Raw genomic sequence first — 24,554 nt, forward strand, 5'->3', positions numbered from 1 at the left:
TGCTTTAAGGAGTCACTGGATAAAAAAGTGTAATCTATGCTGGAATCAAGGACTGGCGCCCAAGACCTCCATCTCTCAGGGGAGCACCTCTATGATTAAGGTACAGCATTGGGCTTCCTATTACTGCTTGTGCTTTTCCTGGCTTTGTGATTCCTCAGTGCTTTTTTGTCCAGTGGTCTCTACTGTGGGAGGGAAGGCTCATGCAGCTTAGCCTCCTAGCTCTGGCGTAAGAAGCTCCCCTTTGAGAAGAAGGGAGCTGCAGGTTTGAACACCATCCCTCTGAGGAGAACCCCCATCTCTTTTAACTTTGGGTGGATATTCAAACCATTACGTATTTCTCCTTGGAGGCCATTTTTCAGCAAGATACATTTGTTCCCCAGGGCAAGAGCTAGTTACCTAAATCTAGAAGCAAATGAAAGGAAGGAGGGCTCAAAATATGTTCCAGTCTCACACATGCAGAAGTCTAAATCTGAGAAGAGGAAGAATCTCAGCTCTCCTCTGCCTTCTCATTTCCCACTGGCTGGTTTCAACAGATGCTGCTGTCCCTTATTCAGAGGTTTTGTTGCTAGGAAAAGGATGCACCGCTGCCTAACTCCCTCTGTTCCTGGAAGGGGAGAGAGATGCCTAAATCAAGCTCATGAATTACAATCCTTGAGTACCTGCCTAGAGATAAAATACTCAGCCTGAGTCCCTTGTGAATCGCCCCCTTTTGTTCCTAGTGCCTAAGCTTGAAAACATGCCTACCATGCATATTAAAAAACTAATAGGTTGTTAAAAAGGCAAAGTATCTTCCTCTCCTTCGTTTATGCCATCAGCTAAATGTTTGTACCCATTCCTTTGCATGAGATGGACTTGTGCAGTGGTCCGATTCAGAAAACAGATTCCTGAGGAAACAAACCACTTTCTGACAGGTTAGATTCTAGCTAGATCAGCTCCCTGAGCTTGGTTTGTCTTCTGGTTCCACTGGCACCAATGCCGTGCAAGACACGCGGCCAAAACATGCGGGAAAGGAAGAAACGTGTGAGTGAGGAGGGAGGGGAATCAGGCAGCAGTAGCCCAAATTCAGAGCAGCTTATGCTGTGTTGGAATCATACTCCAAGGTACGGTTTGGGCTGTTATATGCCCAGTGGGTTGCCATCATCCATACCTCCTGTAAAATAAATCTGTTTGAACTGCATACTGAGTCCCAAAATAGATTAGATATCACCCACTGTAGGGTTTTGTGATTCAAAAAAAAAAAAAAGACTTGGCAATGAGCAAGGCCCAAGGGTGGGGTTTCATGTGATGCTGAATGCAATTTAACAGCTTGCTGCTGCTGAAAGGGGGCTGCTCATCTTTTTTTCTCCTGCATTTCCTCTCCCACAGGCACATGCCATTAATGCTTGCTTTGCACCAGCTACAGCATTCATCTTGCAGTTAGTTTGTGAGTGGGTCAGTTTGTCTTGCTAACGGCATCAGAAAACAAAGCCAGCAAAAAAGTGAGTGGTCTACTGGGCTTAGGAGCTGAGTCAGCTTTCTTGGTCACCTGGCTTGGTCAGATGAGCACCACACCGAGCGATTCCAGGGAAGGGGCAGGAGGCCCAGCTGCGAGCAGGAGGGTGCAGGGGAAGGCGGAAGCAGGATCACAGTCTGTTGGCAACACCAAGCTGCTAGGTTGGCTCAGTTTCCTGCCAAATTGCAGCCCAGCTCTTCTTGGACTTTGCTGTCCAAAGCACATTATTAAATGCATGCAACTCCTGCGTCAGAGCCCTGCCAAAGTTTTACTGCTACGCATTATGGGCCAAATGAATTTGCAGATCCTTGTAGATTCAAGGACCAGCTTTGTTCTTGGCTCTTGCTGGCAGCTCAGGCAAGTTGTGGAACAGTGGTGCAATGTGCTTCCCCTCCAGGAAATTCTGCTTGCTAGGGGAGCAATCTAATTACGTGCTTGAAGCTTTTGCAGAATCTGTAATGCTAGTCCCCTGGAGGGGAGCTGCAGTAATCCAGATGCTAGGCAACAATAGTAGGAAATGCTGTGATGAAGCCTGCATTCAGTAGGGAAGAGTATCACTTAAATGACAAAATACCTACTTGAGAACTTCCTCTCTTTGAGCAGCAGTCTAGTGATTCCTTTGTTAAGAGGAGTTGACATTTTGTTCGCCATCAGATCATAGTTTTTACAGGCAGCTGTCAGAATGGGCCCAGCCTCTCCCTGCTGGCATTTATAAGCCATGAGATTCACAGATCTGTTTCATAGGTCACAGCTCCGGCCCTTCCCTGTTCCCAAACAAAAGTGATTTCAGTTGGCCAATAGTCAGGCAGAAAGGAAACCTCTTTCGCCCCTGAGGAGCAGCACAATCCAGTTTGAGTGATTACAATCTGCAAAGTCATCCACGTTCCTCGGACAGAAAAACAATCAACTCTGTCCCTGAACCGAGACACCCAGGCAACAGGATCCACTCAGAGCAGTTGAGACCCACAGGTTTCGTAGAAGCTGCAGTGGAGACATGGGAACCTTTCTTCCCCTACCACACATGCGCAACATGAGGTTTCCATCATCCTTCACACTGAAGTCAGTTGGCCCCAGTGAAATTCCTCTGTGCAGTATATATGCTGAGTTCCTACCAACAGCATCTTTTGCTGGGCTATTGTTGAGTATATAATGGAGCCATAGGAACCCTGGACTCCAGATTATTCCTCACAGAATCATTCAACTTCTGTGTTTTCAGGCTGCCAAGATCTGGAAAGAGATGTGTGCGCTTTCTGACAGAATTTGGGAAGCACATGTATTTCAGTAATGTGGCCAGGGATTTCTGAAGAGGAGGTGTCCTGAGTTTCTTGGCAGGGGTGAAAGAAGCAGGTCTGAGTCACCGGTGGTGCAGCAGAGCTTCCGTATTTTCATTCAGGATGGTGGTTGCATTTTCTGCTTCTCCACACTTACACCACAGTGTGCATGGTCTTTGCACCCCATTTCAGGATCTAGTTGTGCAAAGGAAGATGATTTGTTGTGGCTGCATTCAGTGCCTGGTGTGGAGCCTACTTTCTGCAAACTTGCTTGACTTGGGCTTGCAGCATGAGTCTTCAGATATGTTTAGCATTAAAATGTGGTTAACTCGGTTTCTAGCCCAGCTGAACTTTTACAATTAAGGAAGACATTGTGCAGCGAGATCAGACTTTTGTGTTTATTTATTTATAGCTTCTATGGAAATTACAATGATGCAGTCATGCTCTGAGCATATGTGTGCTCTTGTCTGTCTGTCTGTCCTCCCTTTGCAAATAACTCCTAGCCATTTCAGCCCAGTTTCACTTAAAGCTAGTGGTTTCAAACATACTGGTTCTCTATGTGTTTCCTGAAAACAGTTGAATATAGCAGAGGGAAAGCCTACAGCCTTATATGGAAGAAAATGTATACCATCAACCCAAGCCATGTTAGGCATAAAAGAATCTACACAGGGGAGCAATATTGTATGTCCCAACCTCATGAAAAGTTTTAATCAGAGGTGACACCACCAGAGGATCCCACCATCAGATGAAAACGAGTTGGAAACCAGGTTTCATTTGCTGTGTGGCATATGGAAATACTTGATTACTTAGGAGAGTAAAAAATAAATCCTAATTTTGTCTCCCACTCTTGCCTGCTCGCTTGCTTTGCTTCCTTTTCTGCAGGCCTGTATTATAGAACCAGATCCTGTGTGACCAGGAAGTAAGTGTTGATAACTATGGATAGAGTGCTTAATTTTAAGAGAATCTTCATGAAACATATCCTCTGAATTTGAACAAGGAAGATTTTACTTCTCATAGTCTTGTACATCTTTTCCTTAACCCCACACTGGTTAGGTCTTAGCAGGTCACTGCACGTTTGGTGTCCATCACTGAAACTATAAAATATACTATCCCCATAGATGAATTAAAAGGCTTTATTGGAGAAAAACACAATAAAACTGTGCTAGCTTTAAAATTCTGGTGAGCTTCTAGCTACTTTCAACAATCCACACATCTCCTATCTTGTGGTGAGGACCTTACCTTCCCAAAACTGAATGATTCATACTACCAATTTTCTGAAGCAGGACATAGTAAAGTACTAACAGAAATACAATATAAATTTCAGTTGCCAAAAGAAATAAACTAAATGTTTTTATGTGCATTCCTGATGGCTTTTACTGTCTCTCTTTGTCTCGGCCACAGTATGTCAAACCCTTAAGTACTCAAGGAACTCTATGCATATAAATAGCCACCAGATCTTCTCAAGTGTTTGGAGGTCTGTGGCTTCACAGAACAAATACATACGAGTATGCAGAGACTGATGTTATAATAATTACTAATCATATTGTAGTTTTACATATATAGTACAACGTACTAGCGCTATACATTCATTATTATGAGTTACTCTGTTGACTTCAGCACATTTATTCATATTAGTAGACAAATGCACTGCCCTCCCTATACTGGTGAAGTAAACAGTGAACATTCCTTGGAACTGGAAGTTGAGCATCCAAACTATTAAACTGGAGAAGGATCCCTGGCAAGGGATCCTGTCAGAAGGATCTTCGGACACTTGACCTAGGGTGTGCAACCCTTACCCACACAGTTCCTAGATGCTGTGTGGTAATCAGTCAGGGACCATTCACAATAAGCAATTTGGAAGCAGCCACCCTGTTTTGGTAGATAAGAGAGTTTAACAAAATGGGTAGTCACAGTGTGCCTCAGTGGGATCATGAGCACATGTAATTTACTAGCACAGGCATAGCCTTAGTGTCTTGCAATTACTAACATGGATACAGCTAATGTGAATTTGTGAGGTTTACAGCATAGAAAGAATCTGCTTTAAAGTCTGACTAATTAGTTGCTACTCTTGCTTATCCATTTTGTTCTTTTAAAGATGGTTTTAACATCAGTCCTCCTTCACCTTTGAGGCCCAGCTGTCAGCATTTCCCGTTTCCACAGCTCACCCTTAAACTAAGGTAGACTCCTTATGCTCCCCTAAGTAGCAGTAATGTCAGCAAGTATTGCAGAAGCAATGCAGAGCCGGAAAGAAAGGCCTGAACTCATCTTTGGCAGATTTAAAAGCCTGTCATCTCTCAGTGCAAGAACAAGCCTGTGTAAGAGAGGATTAGCTCAGAATGCATTTTACATTAAAATTCAGACACTGTCATGGGAAAAAGAGGCTTTTCTTCCTCCCCCCCCCCCAAGGAAAACATTCCAATGCATATTTTGATCATTGTTTATTCTGCTTCTGATAAAAGTCTATGGAGGAAGAGTAAAAATAATAAAATACTGTTTAAAAAGGTCAAAACTTGAGTAATTGAGAAGTCAATATATTGTTTTTCTTAGTCATAGATGCATATTAGTCATCAGTTTTAAACATGTTAAAACCTGCTATTTAGTCCTCAATTACTTTTCATTCCCTTTCCTTATTGATATTTTTTTATATTGTCAAAGCATCTAGAGGCCTATTCCTGACTGAGGACTGGGGTCCTCATTTTGCTCACACAAAGAACTTATGCTTGATGGGTTTATCTTTCTTTCAAATTGCTTGTTCAACTATGGTTATTACTCAAATGATGCAATATTAGGAATATATACTTATAATTACCATGGACAGATGGTCTTGAATCAGTTCACTGTGTTTTAATAAATTACATGCTTTAATTAACAGAAATCTCAGCCAGACATTTACCTATCAATTTTCCATAGGCTTCCTTTGCCCTTTTAATTGTAACAGCAGCCATTTAACATTTAGGTGTGCAGAATATCTATATTAACACAATCTTTCGTTGATAATTTTGAAGCCACCTGCGAATCAGGTGCTTACAGACAAATAATTATTCTCTCGGTGCACTTGTCTGATCATGAAAAGAGCTGACGTTGTCAGCATTCCTTGCTTTGCTCTAAGTATTATTCCTGTTTTACAGAGGAGGGCAGTAAGAAACACAGTTTAAGCCCTAATTTTTGAAAGCTGTTATCAGGCAACTTGTACCCTCTGGGTGTGTCCAAAACTGTGGGACCAGAGACTTTTCAGTTCCCAAAATGTACCCTGGCCACATTGTAACTGCACATGGGGATAAGATTCTGATGTACATTTTTTACCCCTTCCTGCATCCCGGTTTCCACTGGAAGGAAATTCAAGTGTATGGGAAAAGAAGGATCTACAGTGTGCTCCAACTGGTCTCCATCTGGACAGGCACAGGATCACAACAGGAGTGAGGACAGGGAAGGGGAAGGACAGAGGAGGGACACACCATGAAACCCACAGTACCCCACACATTGCCTGTTACCAGCTGTAGTAGAGATGTAGGGTGAAAAACTCCCATTAGTGCTGGGGCCCAGATAAAGGAACTTCCTGGCAAATATGGGACTAGGGCCCCTTTTTTTTGACTCAGGGCTTTGATCTTATTCCAGAATCATTATTTCCCTCATTTCTGTTTGTTTGCTGCTACAGAACCACTCTGGATACTATGATATTACATATTCATATTAAAGTTGCAAAATAATACCATGTGCAATTTAAACTCTCCTTTTTAGAAAGCAACTTGTGATAGTAAATCTGAGAAACCAACAAATTTCCTTCCTATGATCACTTCATCTATAATCTCTCTCTACAGCCACATTTTTCCTGTCCCTGATACTCACCTATAGATCACAGTTTTTTTCAGTTTGTATTTCCGTTATTACTCTTCATCTATGAGAAGAATTTCAGTTTCCCTGCAGCAGACTGAAACTGGCATTTTTTCTGGGATGTTTCAAGGGGAGCTAATTTACATGAGGAAATTGCTTCAAGGTCATCCATCTGAGACAATCAAAAAGTTTGCATACTCTGTATGTGCTATGTAGGCATATTTTGTTATGTCTTTTGCACTTAACATATCACCCCTGGCTCACAAGCATCTCCCCACTGTAACCAGTCTTTGCCCTTTTCATAGTAAGTGGGCAATAAACACGTGGTTGCCAATGATGGCATCCCAAAAAAACGGGGAGGGAAAAGTCCATCCAAGCTTAATCAACAGCTGCAGACTAAAAGGGGCTCCCATAGGTCAAGGCTGGCTTCCAGCTCTGAGGGGAGAAGTGCTAAGGGACAAAAACAAGTCCCTTCTTTGCCTGGAGATACCGTGAAGGGACTGCTCAGAATGTCCTTCCTTCCTGCACAAGGTTAAATTTTTTTCTAAGTAGAAAACCTGTTTATTTTCTGCCATGTCCCAAGTTGGAAATGCAAAATGCTTCATTTACCACAGAGCCACTCAGCATCACGTCAATGGGTGCCATGCAAGAACTTGAACAGGCAGTACAAATGAACTCCAGCCAGTAAGACAGCTTCACTGGGGGCCCAACTTAAATGCCTCTATGCAAACACATGTAGCATGGGGAATAAACAAGAGGAGTCAGAGACATGCGCACGCCTGCAGAGCTATGACCTTATTGGCATCATGGAGACATGGTGGGATGACTCCTATGATTGGAGCGTTGGGATGGAGGGATACAGGCTCTTTAGGAAGGATGGGCAGGGGAGACAAGGAGGGGATGTCGCCCTCTATGTCAATGACCAGCTGGAGTGCATGGAGCTCTGCCTGGGGATGGATGAGGAGCCAACTGAGAGCTTATGGGTCAGGATTAAAGGGAGGGCAGGGGCAGGTGACATTACGGACATCCAGGCCACCCGACCAGGAAGAACGAGCAGATGAGGCCCTCTATAGACAGATAGGAGCAGCCTCACGCTCACAAGCCCTGGTCCTCATGGGGGACTTCAGCCACCCCGATATCTGTTGGAGGGACAACATGGCAGGGCATAAGCAATCCGGGAGGTTCCTGGAATGTGTCGATGATAAATTCCTTCTCCAAGTGGTGAAGGAAGCCAAAGAGGAGAGGTGCTATGCTGGACCTTGCTCTCACCAACAAGGAGGGGCTGGTGGGGAATGTGAAGCTCAAGGGCAGCCTTGGCTGCAGTGACCACGAAATGGTGGAGTTCAAGATCCTTAGGGCACCAAGGAGGACGCACAGCAAGCTCACTATCCTGGACTTCAGGAGAGCAGACTTTGGCCTCTTTAGGGATCTGCTTGGCAGAGTGCCATGGGACAAAGCCCTGGAGGGAAGAGGGGCCCAAGAAAGCTGGGTAATATTCAAGAATTACCTCCTTCAAGCTCAGGAGCGATGCATCCCAACAAAGAGGAAGTCCGGCAAAAATGCCAGGAGGCCTGCATGGCTGAACAAGGAGCTCCTGGACAAACTCAAACACAAAAAGGAAGCCTACAGAGGGTGGAAGCAAGGACAGGGAGCCTGGGAGGAATACAGAGAAATTGTCCGAGCAGCCAGGGATCAAGTTAGGAAAGCTAAAGCCCTGACAGAATTAAATCTGGCCAGGGACATCAAGGGCAACAAGAATAGCTTCTATAGGTACGTCGGGGATAAAAGGAAGATGAGGGAAAATGTGGGCCCTCTCTGGAACGAAACAGGAGACCTGGTTACCCGGGATATGGAGAAGGTGGAGGTACTCAATGACTTTTTTGCCTCGGTCTTCACTGGCAAGTGCTCGAGCCTCACTGCCCAAGCTGCAGAAGGCAAAGGCGGGGACTGGGAGAATGAAGAGCTGCCCACTGTGGGAGACGATCAGGTTCGAGACCATCTAAGGTACCTGAAGGTGCACAAGTCCATGGGACCCCATGAGATCCATCCGCGGGTCCTGAAGGAACTGGCGGATGAAGTTGCTAAGCCACTATCCATCGTATTTGAGAAGTCGTGGCAGTCTGGAGAAGTTCCCACTGATGGGAAAAGGGGAAACATAACCCCCATTTTTAAAAAGGGAAAAAAGGAAGACCCGGGGAACTACAGGCCAGTCAGTCTCACCTCTGTGCCTGGGAAGATCATGGAACAGATCCTCCTGGAAGCTATGCTAAGGCACATGGAGGACAGGGAGGTGATTCGAGACAGCCAGCATGGCTTCACCAAGGGCAAGTCCTGCCTGACCAACCTAGTGGCCTTCTGTGATGGAGTGACTACATCCGTGGACATGGGAAGGGCTACAGGTGTCATCTATCTGGACCTCTGTAAGGGCTTTGACGTGGTCCCCCACAACATCCTTCTCTCTCAACTGGAGAGGTATGGATTTGATGGGTGGACTGTCCGGTGGGTGAGGAATTGGTTGGATGGTCACATCCAGAGGGTAGTGGTCAACAGCTCAATGTCCAGATGGAGGTTGGTGACGAGAGGCATCCTGCAGGGGTCTGTGTTGGGACCGGTACTGTTGAATATCTTCATCAATGACATAGACAGTGGGATCGAGTGCACCCTCAGCAAGTTTGCAGATGACACCAAGCTGAGTGGTGCGGTCAACACGCCAGAGGGACAGGATGCCATCCAGAGGGACCTGGACAAGCTCGAGAAGTGGGCCTGTGTGAACCTCATGAGGTTCAACAAGGCCAAGTGCAAGGTTCTGCACCTGGGTCGGGGCAACCCCCGGTATCAATACAGCCTGGGGGATGAAGGGATTGAGAGCAGCCCTGCCGAGAAGGACTTGGGGGTACTGGTGGATGAAAAGCTGGACATGAGCCAGCAACGTGCGCTCGCAGCCCAGAAGGCCAATCGTATCCTGGGCTGCATCAAAAGCAGCGTGGCCAGCAGGTCGAGGGAGGTGATTCTGCCCCTCTCCTCTGCTCTGGTGAGACCCCACCTGGAGTACTGCGTCCAGCTCTGGAGCCCTCAGCATAAGACAGACATGGACCTGTTGGAGCGGATCCAGAAGAGGGCCACAAAAATAATCAGGGGGATGGAACACCTCTCCTATGAGGAAAGGCTGAGAGAGTTGGGGTTGTTCAGCCTGGAGAAGAGAAGGCTTTGGGGAGACCTTATTGCAGCCTATCAGTACTTAAAGGGGGCTTATAAGAAAGATGGGAGCAAACTTTTTAGCAGGGCCTGTAGTGATAGGACAAGGGGGAATGGCTTTAAACTAAAGGGGGGTAGTTTTTGGCTAGATATAAGGAAGCAATTTTTTACGCTGAGGGTGGTGAAACACTGGCACAGGTTGCCCGGAGAGGTGGTGGATGCCCCATTCCTGGAAACCTTCAAGGTGAGGTTGGCCGGGGCTCTGAGCAACCTGATCTAGTTGAAGATGTCCCTGCTCATTGCAGGGGGGTTGGACTAGATGACCTTTAAAGGTCCCTTCCAACCCGAACTATTCTATGATTCTATGATTCTATGAATAAAAGCAGTTCCAGGGGGGAATTTACTGACACATCCTACTTTGTTGACTGACACTATTCAGATTCAGAGCTACATATGTGCCTGGTCACAAGACAGGCAAAACACTGCATTTCTGCAAAGGTCCATTTCCCTCTCCCCATCCAGCCTTGATCTCAGCCCGAGAGGAAAAAAATGGGATTGCTTCAAAGTAGGGAGTAGTGTGTACTTGCAATACACTGCCACATTTCCAACCAGCCCATGGCATGGCTTGCATTACATAGCAGATGTGGCTTTTCTTCTTTCTCTTTCCTCGCTTTTCCCTCCATCCAACCACTTTTTTTATCAGTTGAACTGATTAGGCCAACAAAAAGCTAGTTCAGGTGTCCTTCAAAGAGGCTACACAGCCATAACAAATGTATGCACTGAATCTGCTAATAACATGGCCCAGTTAGACAGAGATTTCCATGCTTTCTGCACCCCACATCTTTCTCCTGGGAAGACTTTCTCCAGAAACATCAGTAAGCTTGTCATCTTCCACTGTCCCTCAAGTACTTCATTACATTCCTCAAAACTATCCTTTTTGAGAAGAGCTTACAACAGTGCTTAGACTGTCATGCAGGTCTGTCATGATGCCTGAGTTGTTGTCCTGTCTGGTTTGTCTGTTCTGGTCTGTTATCTCCAGTTTTAAGCTTAACTGCTCAGTTCTGAGAAGTAGGAACCTTCTGTCTTGTGTCCGCACAGCACATCGCACTATGGTGTCCTGTGTCCATCGCTTCAGGTTTCTAAAAATGCATGCAATCTGATTGATTCTAATTGCTATTCTCCATTTCTAATGTTTAATCATATTTTGTGTAATCCTACTCCCCCTGCCTAAATGAGTATGAAATGATACTCAGAGCAGCAAAATCTGCAGGGATGGGGAATGAGAACTATTTTCTTGACTTCTCGTTAATTTTTGGGACTATAGTGTGTCTCCTTCTCAAGGGCTCCTACACAGGACTTTTGTGCCTTAGGCCTATGAAAGTGCTATAGCCACACTGTAACAGGCCTCCCAAACCTACCACCCCTAAAGATTTCTACAGCTTCACCCCCAAATGGGCAGCCTCTGCCTGTAGCACATACAGGTAGTAAAAATTCCCAGCCACATCTGCCTTCTCTATGTCTCTCCCCAAGCACAAAACAGCCAGCTTGAGATGGTACTGAGAGCATAGCCTTGCTCCTGTGCTGGTGCTTCCCGAGGCAGATATGAACCTGTTAGATGAAGTCAGTGGTTAGAACCACAGTGTTAAAAAAAGGTCCTGTGTCGCTGAGTATTTGGTGGTTGCCCTGTAGCGGAGAGAAAGCTGTCTGAAGCTGTGCAGTTCGGGACGTGGTTTAGTAACAGTGCAAGTATAGACCCAAAGTGAATGTGTTACATTAGAAAAATATACAAACCGTTGTGTAACAACAATGTAACATTGCAAAAGAAACTTGAAAAGATACTAATGCCTCTACATTGTCAGAGAGAGAAAAATGGAGCATACTGGAGTATGGATGGACAGGCCATATGTGCAGTGTTACTGGTTTGGTGGAGTACTGAGAAATTGCTCCCTGTAAACTGTCTTTTCAGCACTTGTTCATTCTGTTGTTGCATGAATGCACTCCTGAAGTGCTGCACAGACTGAACACAACTTGCCATCACTCATAAAAAATTGCTGTTCAGGCCATCAGGACGCACTGCCCCAGCAGAGCACATCCTTGCTCACCCTTTTCCAAAGTAAAACATTCCCTGAGGAGATGGACAGCCAGGAGGCAAGTTCATGTTTGTGGTGGCTGCGGGTTAACAGTCCTCCATGAGGGTCTGCCTGAAAACTCTTCCCACCCCAGTGACTGAAGAGCCCTTTGAGGATGGCAGGTTCCTGTCCCCAGTCACCTTAAGGTAATGTGGGGGAATTCTGACAAAGCAAAGGGGCCTCAGAGGAGCTGGTTCCTGGAAGCACCCAGCTCAACTGAAATCCCTGTTTGTCTTGCCTCACTCTATGAATCTGTAAGATTTGCTCTTTTTAAAGCCACCTTTCATACTGTACACAAAAAACCTCCCTATGTGACACCTCCCATTTCAGTTTCAGGGTTCCCTCAGTGTCATGTTTCATCACGCAGTCATTATTTTACTACCTTGCTGGTGGCTCAGTGTCCCTCTTTACCTGCTCCCTACTTAAAAAGTACCATAATCACGCCCACCTCCCATCCTCCACAGAGACACACACCAGTGTAGACCAATTTTTCTGCTAGGATCTCAATTCTCTTCCCACACCAAAAGCTCTCTGTCCATACCAGTTTCCCTTGCCGTCTACCCTCTTAGCCAGTGCAAGGATTTTGCCTTCGTCTCATTTTTCCCACTGATGGCTCAGTTGACCCTAGTTTCCTTATGCTAAGGACTTTATGCTCTTTCTTTCTGTGCTGAGGACTTTATGCTCTTTTTTTTCTTTTCAGTCCAGGCTCCCCTCACCTCTTTCCCTCCCTACCTCCAGGGCTGGGTTCATACCCATTCCTCCACTATTGTTATGGGTTTTTTTTTCTGTCCGGGAGAGGAATTATGCAGTGTGGGTGTGACCCAGCTGCATTGAAAGGACAAACAGAGAGGATGGATGGGCACTGTTATCTTGGAAGGTGTTAATGTGTGTCCTTAATGGATTTTTGGTTCAGTATACACTTAGAAAAGTACCCGAGACTGTAGTTCTGATAAACATAGGGAAAAGGCTCTGTACCCGCTTCATGTTTTCTTCCTTTTTCATTATTAAATATTTACAAAAGTCAAGAGAGTTCTGCCCACTCATGCCAAGAATACTCCCTGAAACTCGAGAAATAAATGGAAACTGTGTTCAGAAGTTACTGCTTTAGAGAAGACAGAGGTATCATGTGGCTGATTATAGGGCTCACAAACTCAGCCCGTAACTTGTACAAAACAGAGGAGAAAACAGAGTCTAGCAAATATGATAATGTGATTTATTCAAAGATGTTTTCACACTGAAGAACATCTCTTTAGGCCTCCTAAACCAAAACAAGGCAACAGCCCCCATGCATACTGAGGAAAGCATGATATGCCAAAACATGTCTACCCATTTTTTTTTATACAATACTTATCACTTTCTTCTTAATTTGGTTTTAAAACCAGCATGAAAATTGTCTTAATCTCCACACTCCTAGTCTCATTAAACTATTTCTCTTGCTCTTTTTCCTCCAGTTTATTTATGTTTGGGTCCTTCTCCATCATTCCTTGTTTGTATTTATTTGTGTTTGTTCTTGTTTTTCAAATATGGGACCTGCTTCTATTGTCTTTACTCAGACAATTCTTTATTGAAAGCAAATGGCAGTCTTACTGGAGAAAAGGCAACGGAAATGATCCATGGTTTTCATATTAGGATCTTGCATCTGTGGCAAGCTGCATGCTAGTGGAGATATTCACCAATATACAAGTAGTCTCAGATTTGATTGCAGATGACCGGATAAATACTATGTTTCCATTTACAATCAATATAAGGAATTTATTGTTTATAAAGTTTTCTATTTTTAACCTATTTTTAAAATGGTTTCCACTCAGAAGGGGCAGTGTTATTTAGGAATCTAATTCTTGTGCTATGAATTATTTAAGACTGAAGGAAAACTAACTGGTTTGCTGGCAAGGTACATAAGTAAAAACATTGACCCATGCCTTTGACTGATGATGGCTTCTTGTCAAATCATCTGAGTGATGCAATTTGTGCAAAAACCTTTGTATTATTCTCTGTTGCTTCCAGAAATGGCCAGGTGTTTCTTGATACATAAATTTTATTAATCTTGAAAGGGGATTGTAAGCTCCTTTTGTAGCAGAGTGAAGATGGATGATTTATCTCTAAGACAGTCAAAACTCATAATTGCACATCTTCAGTCAATGGGAATATTGCTCTTGATTTCAGTAACTACAGAACAAAGTCATAGGCAGGAAGACAGATTTTTTTTTTTGTCTAACCCTCCCCAGAGACAGTTGAGAATTTTTCTTAGATTGAGACTACGATTTTCTCTCTGAGTCTTGGCATTTCCTTACAAATTACCATTACCTTTATTTTTCCTGCATAATTTATCTCCCTAGTGCAGAGTCTGAGCCATCCTGAACAAGTAGGTAGTCACCTTGCCACAGCTTGTTATACCCTATGCTGGTGCAGCCAATGCTGTATTATGTTGGATACAGAGAAGTTCATAACAGCAGACCACAGGGATTTCCTGAGAAACTAGGAAATACTTCTTACATTTCTTTCAGCTTCTTCAGTGTTTCATCCTCATAATCATATCACTACCCCACTAACCAGCCTCAAAAATGTAAAGGAAACTCGATGTGTTAGCTCTATAGCTTTAAATAATCCTGAAGAGAAAAATGTTGGGGACAGATTGCATGTTATTGATTTCTTTTTCTCTATGATCAGGCAAAAGATGAGGCTTTCTGGGGAGTAAACATCTTTCCACATACCCATTCAGGATTTGAGAAGGTGGTCTTTTAGTAAACTTTCCTGAAGGAAGTTTTAAGACAGGTTTAAATTATTGCCAGATACCTAACTCTCTTCGGCCTAGGGACAATACTTAACAAGCAGTATGCTGCAGCCCACTCCAATTCTGCTCTCATTATAACACATGGTTTTAACTCCTCTCCTCTCCTCTCCTCTCCTCTCCTCTCCTCTCCTCTCCTCTCCTCTCCTCTCCTCTCCTCTCCTCTCCTCTCCTCTCCTCTCCTCTCCTCTCCTCTCCTCTCCTCTCCTCTCCTCTCCTCTCCTCTCCTCTCCTCTCCTCTCCTCTCCTCTCCTCTCCTCTCCTCTCCTCTCCTCTCCTCTCCTCTCCTCTCTTCTTTCTTTTCCTTTCTTTTCCTTTCTTGAAATTGTGAGCAATACTGGAAAGTCTGGGCTGTATGATGCAAACAAGTCACAGGCTGGGGACGCATGTTTATTGCTCTGCTTTACTAGAATTACCATATCACGAAGGAAACTTCCCTCATGCTAGAGCATTCCTGGGGAAATCCTTCTTTGTTCTTATTAAGCCAGGTGATCTTATTGAACTAACAGATGTTTTTAAAAATATATAAAATGGGGTGGGCTATTTTACAAGTCTGTAAATTGAGTAGAAAGGGAACTAAATGTCCAAGCATCTTAAAAACATATTTTATCTTAAATGCAAATGTAGGGATACCTCTGACTACTGCCGTGGGACAACTGGTGGATCCCATCCTCTGTTACCAGCATTTTCCTGCAGCCCCTCTTAATTTATGTTGCTGCTCCTGTCTTTCCAGGATGCCCTGCCTGTCAGGAAAAGAAGGGAGAGAAAGAACTGATGAACACAGAGATCTCGGCATCTGGGCCATTTTACACCTCCCCCCCACCCCACCCCCCGCCAACAGCTTCATTACCAGGATGACAATGTCAGTTGTTCCGACATTAAGAGAGGTATCGTATTACATCTAAAGCAAAGCGACTGTGGGCTGCTGCCTACAAGGAACCCTTTCACTGCTCCTTCCCCTTCCTCCCCCACCAGCGAGCTCTGGCCGCTTCCCTGGAGGCAACTCTAGGGATTGTGCAGCTGAACGGTGAGCGGCTCAGAGCTGATCCAGTGCAAGCTCATCCACCAAGCAAGCGCAGTAATAAAAAAAAGAATTATTTTACTCTTGGATCCAGTTTATCTATGACCACACCAAGGCCTGACTCATAGGAAGCAATGGGGGTGCCACTGTAGCAGATACACGCAGTTGTCCAAAATTTGGTGTAACATGAAACTTCTGAAAATACCAGGTGATGCTTTCAACAGGCACATCTGGGTGCAGCCCCTGACTCCTGCTGTTTGGGAAGGTGGTTTGTCTTAGGTGTGGCGGAGCAGCTAGCAGAGAAATTAACCCTTCAACACAAGACATTGGGTTTGCTGTTCTCTGAGCAGGGTTGTGAGCCAACCACGTTGAAACCTGTTTAAACAGGATAGAGCCGTGCATGCTTTCTATTGTGTAAGTCATGCAGCTTTGCAGAAGTTTATCCTAAAAACCAACAGTTGCTACATAGAATTAATCTTACAGCATCAGGCTGGAAAGGTCAGTTCCTTACTTTTTTGCCAAATGCTGGTAAGCACAGAAGAGATCTGAAAATGAACAAAACAAAAAAAAAGCTTTAGGTAACAAAAAAAAAAAAAAAGGGAACAAGAACTTGACTAATAGAAGTTTTCACAAATTTTGTAAATGCGAATTTTGTTCCAATCCCACACCCCTGACATTCTACCCCCCTGCTTACTTCAAAGCCCCAAAGGCACAGAGAGGATGCTATCTGAACGGTATGTATCACAAGAGTGCCTAGGGGCACTGGCTAGTGAGCTAGTTGCAGAAAGCACCGGGCGCATGCTCACACTTACACAGGGTTGATGAAAAGACACTCACAGGTCCAGAAAAGCCACAGAAACATAGCGATATACAACAAATTGGGGGGAGAAAACAAGGGTGCAGAGCAATGGTAAGATGATTTGGACTAGTGAGGTGAGCAGCCTATCGCTTTGCCTCGGCAGAGCTCTCGTCTTATCTGCACATCGGTGCACGGGAGGCTGTATCCTTAGTCCCAGGACTGCAGAGGAACAGTAGTAGTAGAGCCTTACAGAGTGTGGGTCCATCCGGCAGACCCAGTGCTTCTGGCGTGGCTTCATCTTCTCCTCTGTAGAGACACCGTTTGCCCCAAGGAAGAGAGAAACTACAGCGTTAAGTGCAAATTTGCGAGATCTTAGTGATCTGGCTGGGAAGTGTGAGATAAGGGCAACTTTACAAATCTGTGGTGACCCAGCTGCCACAAATGTGATTCTTCTGTCGGGCTATGAACAGAGTATTATGGTTTTTGATGGACAGGACAGTTCATTCCACGTGTGGGTGACCCAGGGCCAAAGAAAAGAAAGTTTGCACCAGTAATGATCTGTAGGACCAGCCATGAGATCTAACGACCAATATGGACAGGGACACATGCCAGCCAGGGAAGGCCTGGAAGGCCAAGTGAGGAAGTTTGCATTTGATGCAGCAGAAAAGGAGACGAGAGGACAGGTACAAAAAACTCCTGAGGCCCAAACAGAAAATTGAGACTATGACACTCTATGCTAGGATATATTTTAATGGAGCAAGCTGAATTCGTCTTTAACCTCCTAAAGCAGGTGTCCTGGGGTAAATTAACCACCTGCACCCAACAGTTCTGGCGGTCTTGGGTGGTAATGGACAAAGCAAAAAGGAGTGATAAAGCTTAATAAAGCTTAAAAGACAAAAGATATTTGCAGTGTGTATTTGATGTTTAAAAAGGGGGGAAATGGCATTTGTTGGGCAAGGAGAAGGTAGCAGCTGCTAGGATACTAGAGGACAAGGGCTTGCACATAATTTTTATTTCTGTGAACGGAAATGAAAGAAGGAAAAGAGCTTAAGGGGAAAGAGAGTGAGCCTTCAAAGTTATTCTGTGTCCTTAGCTTCCCTGAGAATTTTTTCTTTCTGTATCTGATTTAGATTATAAAATCCCTGGGGCAGCAACAGTCTTTAATTTGAGTCGTCTTCAGTACTGGCCAAATCACTGATGCTTAATGAACAAATAAAATGTTGATAAATTAATATAAAGGTTGCCTTCCTGCAGTCTGGCACTTAATAGATGACACCCAGTTAGAATTGAAGTAAAAACATTTGTATTGAACCTGAGCACAGGATCAGCTTTAAGAGAAGAACATGAGAGTCCTTCCACTGCCTTTAAACGAGGGAAGATGTGGCTCACGTTGCAAACAATTCTTTGAAATTAAGAGCATGCAACTGGGTGCTGTACATGCAGGTACATTTCTGCATATTGCATATGGTAATTTCCCACCAGACAAACTACAGACCCAGCCAGGCAAGCTGCTGTGTCTTGGTGGACCCTGGGGTTCCACGTGGGTGCAGAAGCTGGCCATGCAAAGCAGCTTGCTGGATTATGGCATAATTCATTGCTGTGGTGCCACTTACGCACTCTAATGGGCTTTATTCATAGCAGGGATGACTGAGGTGCCGGGAGGCACAAGCCAAGTTGAAATAGATTTCTTAAGCTTATTTTGTGCTTTGTTGTAGTGGCTACATTTTAGACAGATTGTGAAAATTATGTTATTTTGAAGATTTAGATTACAATACTGCCTAGAGACTAATAAAAATTGGGGATTCTGCTCTAATGGTTGGGTCCCAAAATGTGTGAGAACACCAACAGTCTGCAATCCCAACCATCTGCAAGCTAAAGAATGGCGAAGATTTATGTACCATTTGGTTTGCCGACTTCAGTGGGTGCTGGGATATTAAGAATATAGAGGTTGATAAATAGACTCATATGCCTTTTGATATGTTTTCTTTCCTATTCTATTTACAATAGTAAGTGCCCTCTTTTCCCTTCTGCTTTACCCATCAGGAATTTACGTTGGTCTTTTTGTTTTGAGTTGTTACAGGAAAGGTAGATTTGGAGGTGGCAGCAGATTTAACTCAGGACAAAACTAAAAAAATGCTGCCATGGCCATATTCCCCCATCTAACCAAAACAAACAATCTGGAAAAAATTTCCCAGATCAACACGTCAAGCAATGGCAACAAAAATTCCTTTTGCTGATAAAGTGGCATTCCCAGTACAGGGTTTTGTCACTGGAATTATACAACTAAAACTACTAGACTTACCTGTGTAGTAACGTATCTAAGATTAAGTCTACTCTTAGTACAAGTCCTTGTGAATGAATTCAGGGATCGCGCAAAAGGGACTGTGTGACAGCAAGTTTTTTGCAGGCCATTTGGGTAAGAATCTGGCAGATGAGACTTCTCTCAGGTGGAGGTGAGGGGGCTGTGCGGAGAAGAAGGGGGGTGGAAGGTAGAACAGGGCAGAGAGGAAGAGCCATGGTGTGAAAAGCCCTAAAACAGTGTAAATGGATTTCAACTTCTGGCTAAGAAAGCAAGCTGAAGAAATGTCTGTCACAGAAGCAACTTTTGCTTGTCTCCTCCCTCCCCCTGCCCCAAGAAACGAGACTGATATACATAGTCAGGCAGAGACAGATAGATAGATAATAGACATAAAACTGGGAAGAGTGGTTGTGGGAAAAGTAAGACACACCATATCAAAATGTCATGCTGTTATCGAGAAACGAGGAGTAGAAGAAACAATTAAAAAATACCGTGACACCATATGGAACTTTCCACATTCAGTTGCATTTAAAAGCTTTATAAAAGAAACTTTAAAAACAACGACATTCTCCTCACCTCAAAATAGTGTCCTTTGTTGGAAGACAATATTGTTATTTAAAACCCCCATAGTTTTACGTGTTTGAATCCAGAGATTGTCTACTACAGGCATTAGAAACTTATGATCCCAGTGTAAGAGATAGCACGTAGGCTGATTTTGAATTGTAGATGGGCAAGCAGAGGTACGGCTTGGAGCATCGTGGCATTTTAAGAGAGGCATCGGAAAGAGAAAGCTACTCCCAGTCCTGATGGATGTAATAGCCATTTTCCACTCAGGGTAAACAAGGAATCAATGAGACGCCCCCTTTTTATTGTCAGCTGAAACAATGGAAAACCTCTGCCCAAGGACACAAACACAGAGATCTAAACAGCGTAGGTCACCTGTTCCTAGGGCAGGTCCCGAGATCTGATAAACGATGGGGCAGAGGACTGAAGGAACAGAAGCCTTGTATGTGAGAGAGAGGGGGCAGAAATGTGAGACAGAACAAGAAAGCCGTCCGGATATAAACTAAGATACACCTACTTGCCTGAGAAAAACCGAGGCTGTGGTTTTGAGAGATGTAATACTTGCATCTATGCAGAAGTGGGAGGCCTTCCTCCCCACTTCCCCCCCTCCTCGTTCTTGGCCTCGCAGGCCCACTGTTTATGCTGGTGCTGGTCTTTATACCCCTCTGAACTGACATAACTCACCAACCCAGCAGAAAACTAACCTAGAAAAACTTGGATAATTTTCTGCTGGATTTATTAATTGAATTGGCTCACACACGGGTCACACACGTAGCACAGGCACTGAGTGGGATTGCTGGCAGAAGGAAGGGAGTATGAAGGGTGAGATGAGGGGGAAGATGAAGGGCAAGAGGAGGAAGAAGGTGAGGCAAGATTTCCTTTTGGAGGAACGGAGCCATCCGTTCAGCTCAGCTGCCTGCAAAACCACAGCCTGAAAGCAAGCACGTAGAAGTAAAGCACAGTTTGGAAGTAAGCCGAGAGGTTCTCCTGGTGCTTTACTCTTACTCTGTTCCCTAATAGAAAGAACCTCAAATATCCTAAATTCTCACTAATCAAAAGCGGCAACACCGTGCTGCTCTAATCCAGCTGTGGCAAGCTGCCATGATTTGTAAACACAATTCAAGAAGCAGACAGAGTATATTTGATCTGGAAAGATAAGAGTGTATGGTGCCTGTGGAAAGAGTTAGATATACTTTGACATGGATCATAAAATGCCATGCCTTAGCCTTGACTGTCTTTTGCATACCCATCTTTCTGTGGGGAATATCTGAAGATGTCATTAAGGACAACAAAGCAAAGCAAAACTCAGAACTGCAGCCTTTGCATGCTAAATATTGTCCTGAATACACAATGCGCCTGCATGGATTCCCATTGAAATGGGAGCAGAGGTGTCACCCGGTGCATTTCTCAATCTGGGAGTGGGACAATAAAGTCCCACTCATAAAAAAAAAATTAAAAATCCATAGTAGTAGCCTGAGAAACTGTAGCATATGATAGCCTTATTGAAGTACTTTATGGTTTTCATGTAGAATGCTCAAATACTTTTTAATGAAAGTTCCTACTAAAGCAAAACCTCCAGGATCATACCAAATATGGTCGGAAAGTGCCTAGAGAAATCTCTGTATTCTGTCTTCCTTGGCACCCATGGCTTTTTATACTTCAGTGAAATGTCTGCAAATGATTCAGTTAACCTCTGTTGAATTTTAAGGTAGTTAGACTGAATTCTTGGAATACCCGAGGCAATTTGCAGTCTTGGGTGCAAGCAGTACCATCGGCTGTTTTATCTTGAGATCACGTAAAGTTATCATGGTTTGCTTTGTGGATTTTATATCTTTATCAGAAAAAAAGATCCTTATATTATCTATAATACTTTAGGTGAAAATACTGTAGGATGATAGCATGAACCAGGTTAAGTTAGCTTTTCTGTCAGCCATTTTAGGTCAACAATTTTCAAGGACACAGATGACCAGGCACATAGCATAAGGACAATTCAGTCGTGGTGCCATCTAATGCCCTAAAGACCAGATTTTGCCGAAGTCAGCAGCAGAGCACCCGCTGAACTCAAGGACTGCATTTTGCTTGCCAGGTATCTTACCGAGAGCGACATAAACATCACCCTGCTAAGCTCTTGCCAGGAAATCAACTCTACCCAGGCGAGTCACCAAAATGAAATCCTTCTCGGAGCAGACTATAACCATATCCACAACACGACTGCATGCATCTCAGTTTTACTGAAGAGCACCCTACTCGGGATAGTGTGTTGGGTTCACTTGACTTCTTACACTCACTGTGTCGGAGAGGAAGGGGGGAGGTCACACCTCCACTTTCCCAGTACTCCTCGTATCCTTCCCGAGAGGTTTAACAGCTGGTGGACTTCACCTTCATGTTGCCTACACAGCATTTTTTTTATTTTCTTCCCAACTGTAACACCCATAAATGTCCTTTGAATAAAAATGTATTTAAAATGGCAACCCAAGAAATGCAGACACTGCACCGGGTGAACGAAACCACTTGTGCCACCCCCATGCAAGGCCACAACCCAACAGCAGGGCCAGCGGCATGCCAGGGCCCGCCAGGCCGCCGCAGAGCCCGAGGAGCCGGGCAAAGGAACCGAGCCCGGGGCTGAAGGGGACGGGCCCCCGCGGGGCTCCCCGCCGAGGCCGCGGGGGGGGGACCAGGCCGCTGCAGGCGAAGCCGCCCGGGGGCACAGCCACGCACCGGCAGAGAGGCGGCCCATGGGACACGCAGCGCTCGGTCGCCGAGAGGTAAGCTGAGCGGGGGACTGTCCCGACCCGCGGCCCCCTCACCACACCACACGGCACCGCGCCGGGTCCAGCGGGCGGAGAGCGAGGCCCCGCCGCCCCCACCTCCCCTCTTCCCGCCCGCCCCGTCAGGTACCGCCTCCTCCTCTCCCCGCCCCGCCGCAGGCCGCGGCCCGCCTCTCCTCCTCCGCCGCCGCCTGACAAGGGGACGGGGGCGGCAGTCGCGGCGAGGCGGCAGCGAGGGGCGGGGGGGGTGACAAGGCAGGAGGCAGCAGTCGAAGCTCCGCCGGCCCGGGCTCTTCTCGTCCTCTCTCTTCTGTGTGCGGGGCGTTGAGGAGCGGTCATGGTGAAGGTGTCGTTCAACTCTGCGTTGGCGCAGAAGGAGGCAGCGAAGAAGGAGGAGGAGAACAGCCAGGTGCTGATCCTGCCGCCGGACGCCAAGGTGAGGGCGGAGGGGGACCGAGCCGCTGGGGCTGGTCCGGCTGCGCGGCGGCGGGCGCTTCGCTCCGCTCCGCTCCGCTCCGCTCGGCGGCGAGGTGCTGCCGAGGAGAGGAAAACGCGCTGGGAACGATTTTATGCTTTATATGCTCTTCACCCCCCGGCGATAAATCGCGGGCGGGCCAGCAGGGAAAGCTGCGCAGCGGTGTGCCCCGCCGCCCCTCTCAGCTCACGCTTCTAAAATGGCTGACAGGAGAACGAGCTTTGAAGCTCCGCTTCTCCCTACTTTGGGGATTTTTGTGGTGGTTTGCTTTTTATTTATTTATTTTTTTTTTTAGCCCGACAGCGCTTGGACCGCGTCCAGCTCGGCTTTTAAGGCGCTTTCGTCTCCTTTGCGGCGTCCCGTCCGGACCCGCGAGTCGCGGCGAGCCTGAGGGGCCGGCCCGGCAAGGGGTTGCCCCTCGCCGGCCCACCGCGCTTAGGCGGGGGCGCGGGGACGGGCCGGCGGCGCCGAGCCCGGCTGCCCTCCCGGTCCCGCAGCCTGTCCCCGGCCGCTGCCTGCGGTGGGGAGGTCGGGGCGTCCCCACGGTGTGTTTGGGTCGGTCGCGGAAGTTGGTTTGCGTGGAGAAGGCGGATCGCGTCTGGTCTTCACACCGCGTTTAATCCCCTCCGCACGGATAAGTCCGGCAAGCTGCTAGCGAGCTCGCAAACCTAAAATGCTTCAGGGCAGGGAGCGCTTGGCGAGGGTGAAGTTGGAGGTTTGGCCGTGCTTGTGCCGCAGCGTGTTTGCAGAGCCTGGTGATCGTGTGTTACAGCGAACATCGCTTTGAAACTTGGGCCGGTTTAAATAAAGGAACAAAGAGCTGCTTCCCCCCGCCCCAAAACAGCACCCAAACTCCAGCCGCTGTCGCCTAACCTCCGCGTCTCCAAACAGCAACAAAGAACAAAACAGCAACGGCCTTTAAAGTTTTTGAAGTGCAAAACTGCCCAGAATATAAAGGTTTTTGGTTGCAATTTCTGTGCTCCCGTAATCAAAACCAGTTTTTAATTAGGAGTAGCGTAATTTGCTCTAAGCTTTTTGAAAAGAGAATGAAAACTTGAAAAATGGCCAGCTGCACGTAAACAGCATGCCTTGCTGTTTTCATTTGCTTTCACAATCTTTTGTGCATCAGGCCTATGAATTACCAGATTGGATCTGCAAAAGAGATAGTGTTTATTAATTTCCTAAATCTTTGTGATGAAATTCTGCCTGGGAAGACAGTATCTGTTGAATTTTTAGCATGTAGTTGTGCCCCAGTGTAGGTTTCACTGTGATTTTGATGGGGCCAGGTTCTTCACCAACAGAATCCACTGTCATTTCAAAGCCAAGGGGGGGACCACAAGATATTTTCTAGTGACATCTTCCTGGTACAGCAAGAGGTGAAACTTCACACATCTACTGAACGTACTGCATTTATAAAAGTCGGACCAAAGTATTTAAGCCCTTAGAACAGTGTGCCACAACAAATGAGACAGTATCATTACTCAAATTGCCTGCAATTACAGGAAATCCGTTAGGTGATCTGTGAGCCTAGTTGTTCCTAGCGGGAGTGCCGTTCTCTGGAAGGTAATGGATTCCCCGAGCCCAGCTTAAGCTGTGGAGTTTCTTCCTGACCCCAGGTTTGGTGATTGGTTTGACACCGAGCACATAGGCAAGACACAAACTACAAGTTCCAGAAAATGGGTTTTTCATACTACCTTAGAATCTAGATCTGTCCTGGATGATGTTTGTTTCCAGATAGCCTACCAATTTGTGCTTGTCATTCCTACTGCTAAACAAACAAAATACATCTGGCTAATTGTACACTGGGGATCAAATCCTGCTGACCCTGTCCAGATACTGATGGAAGCGTGTTATTTGACTATGATTTCCTTAATGCAGAGCTGTAAATTCTTGCAGCTGAGGATGAGGTACAGGATCTGCCT

At 45.7% G+C, this 24,554-nt stretch overlaps 1 protein-coding gene across 2 annotated transcripts in view; it reads left to right on the plus strand.

The window, feature by feature from the left end:
- The first annotated feature begins 22,353 nt into the window (after positions 1-22,353).
- The window catches only part of ITM2B (integral membrane protein 2B), a 28,041-nt gene continuing 25,840 nt past the window's right edge, over positions 22,354-24,554 (plus strand). The window contains exon 1 of one of the 2 annotated variants that reach the window (XM_076363864.1): positions 22,354-22,593. In XM_076363864.1, the coding sequence (XP_076219979.1) occupies positions 22,495-22,593 (99 nt within the window). In that variant the 5' untranslated portion in view covers positions 22,354-22,494. The remainder of the gene's footprint in view (positions 22,594-24,554) is intronic. The other variant, XM_076363860.1, reaches the window with a different exon arrangement.

This window comes from Aptenodytes patagonicus, chromosome 1 (genome assembly GCF_965638725.1).
Source record: "Aptenodytes patagonicus chromosome 1, bAptPat1.pri.cur, whole genome shotgun sequence".
NCBI classification, from domain to species: Eukaryota; Metazoa; Chordata; class Aves; order Sphenisciformes; family Spheniscidae; genus Aptenodytes; species Aptenodytes patagonicus.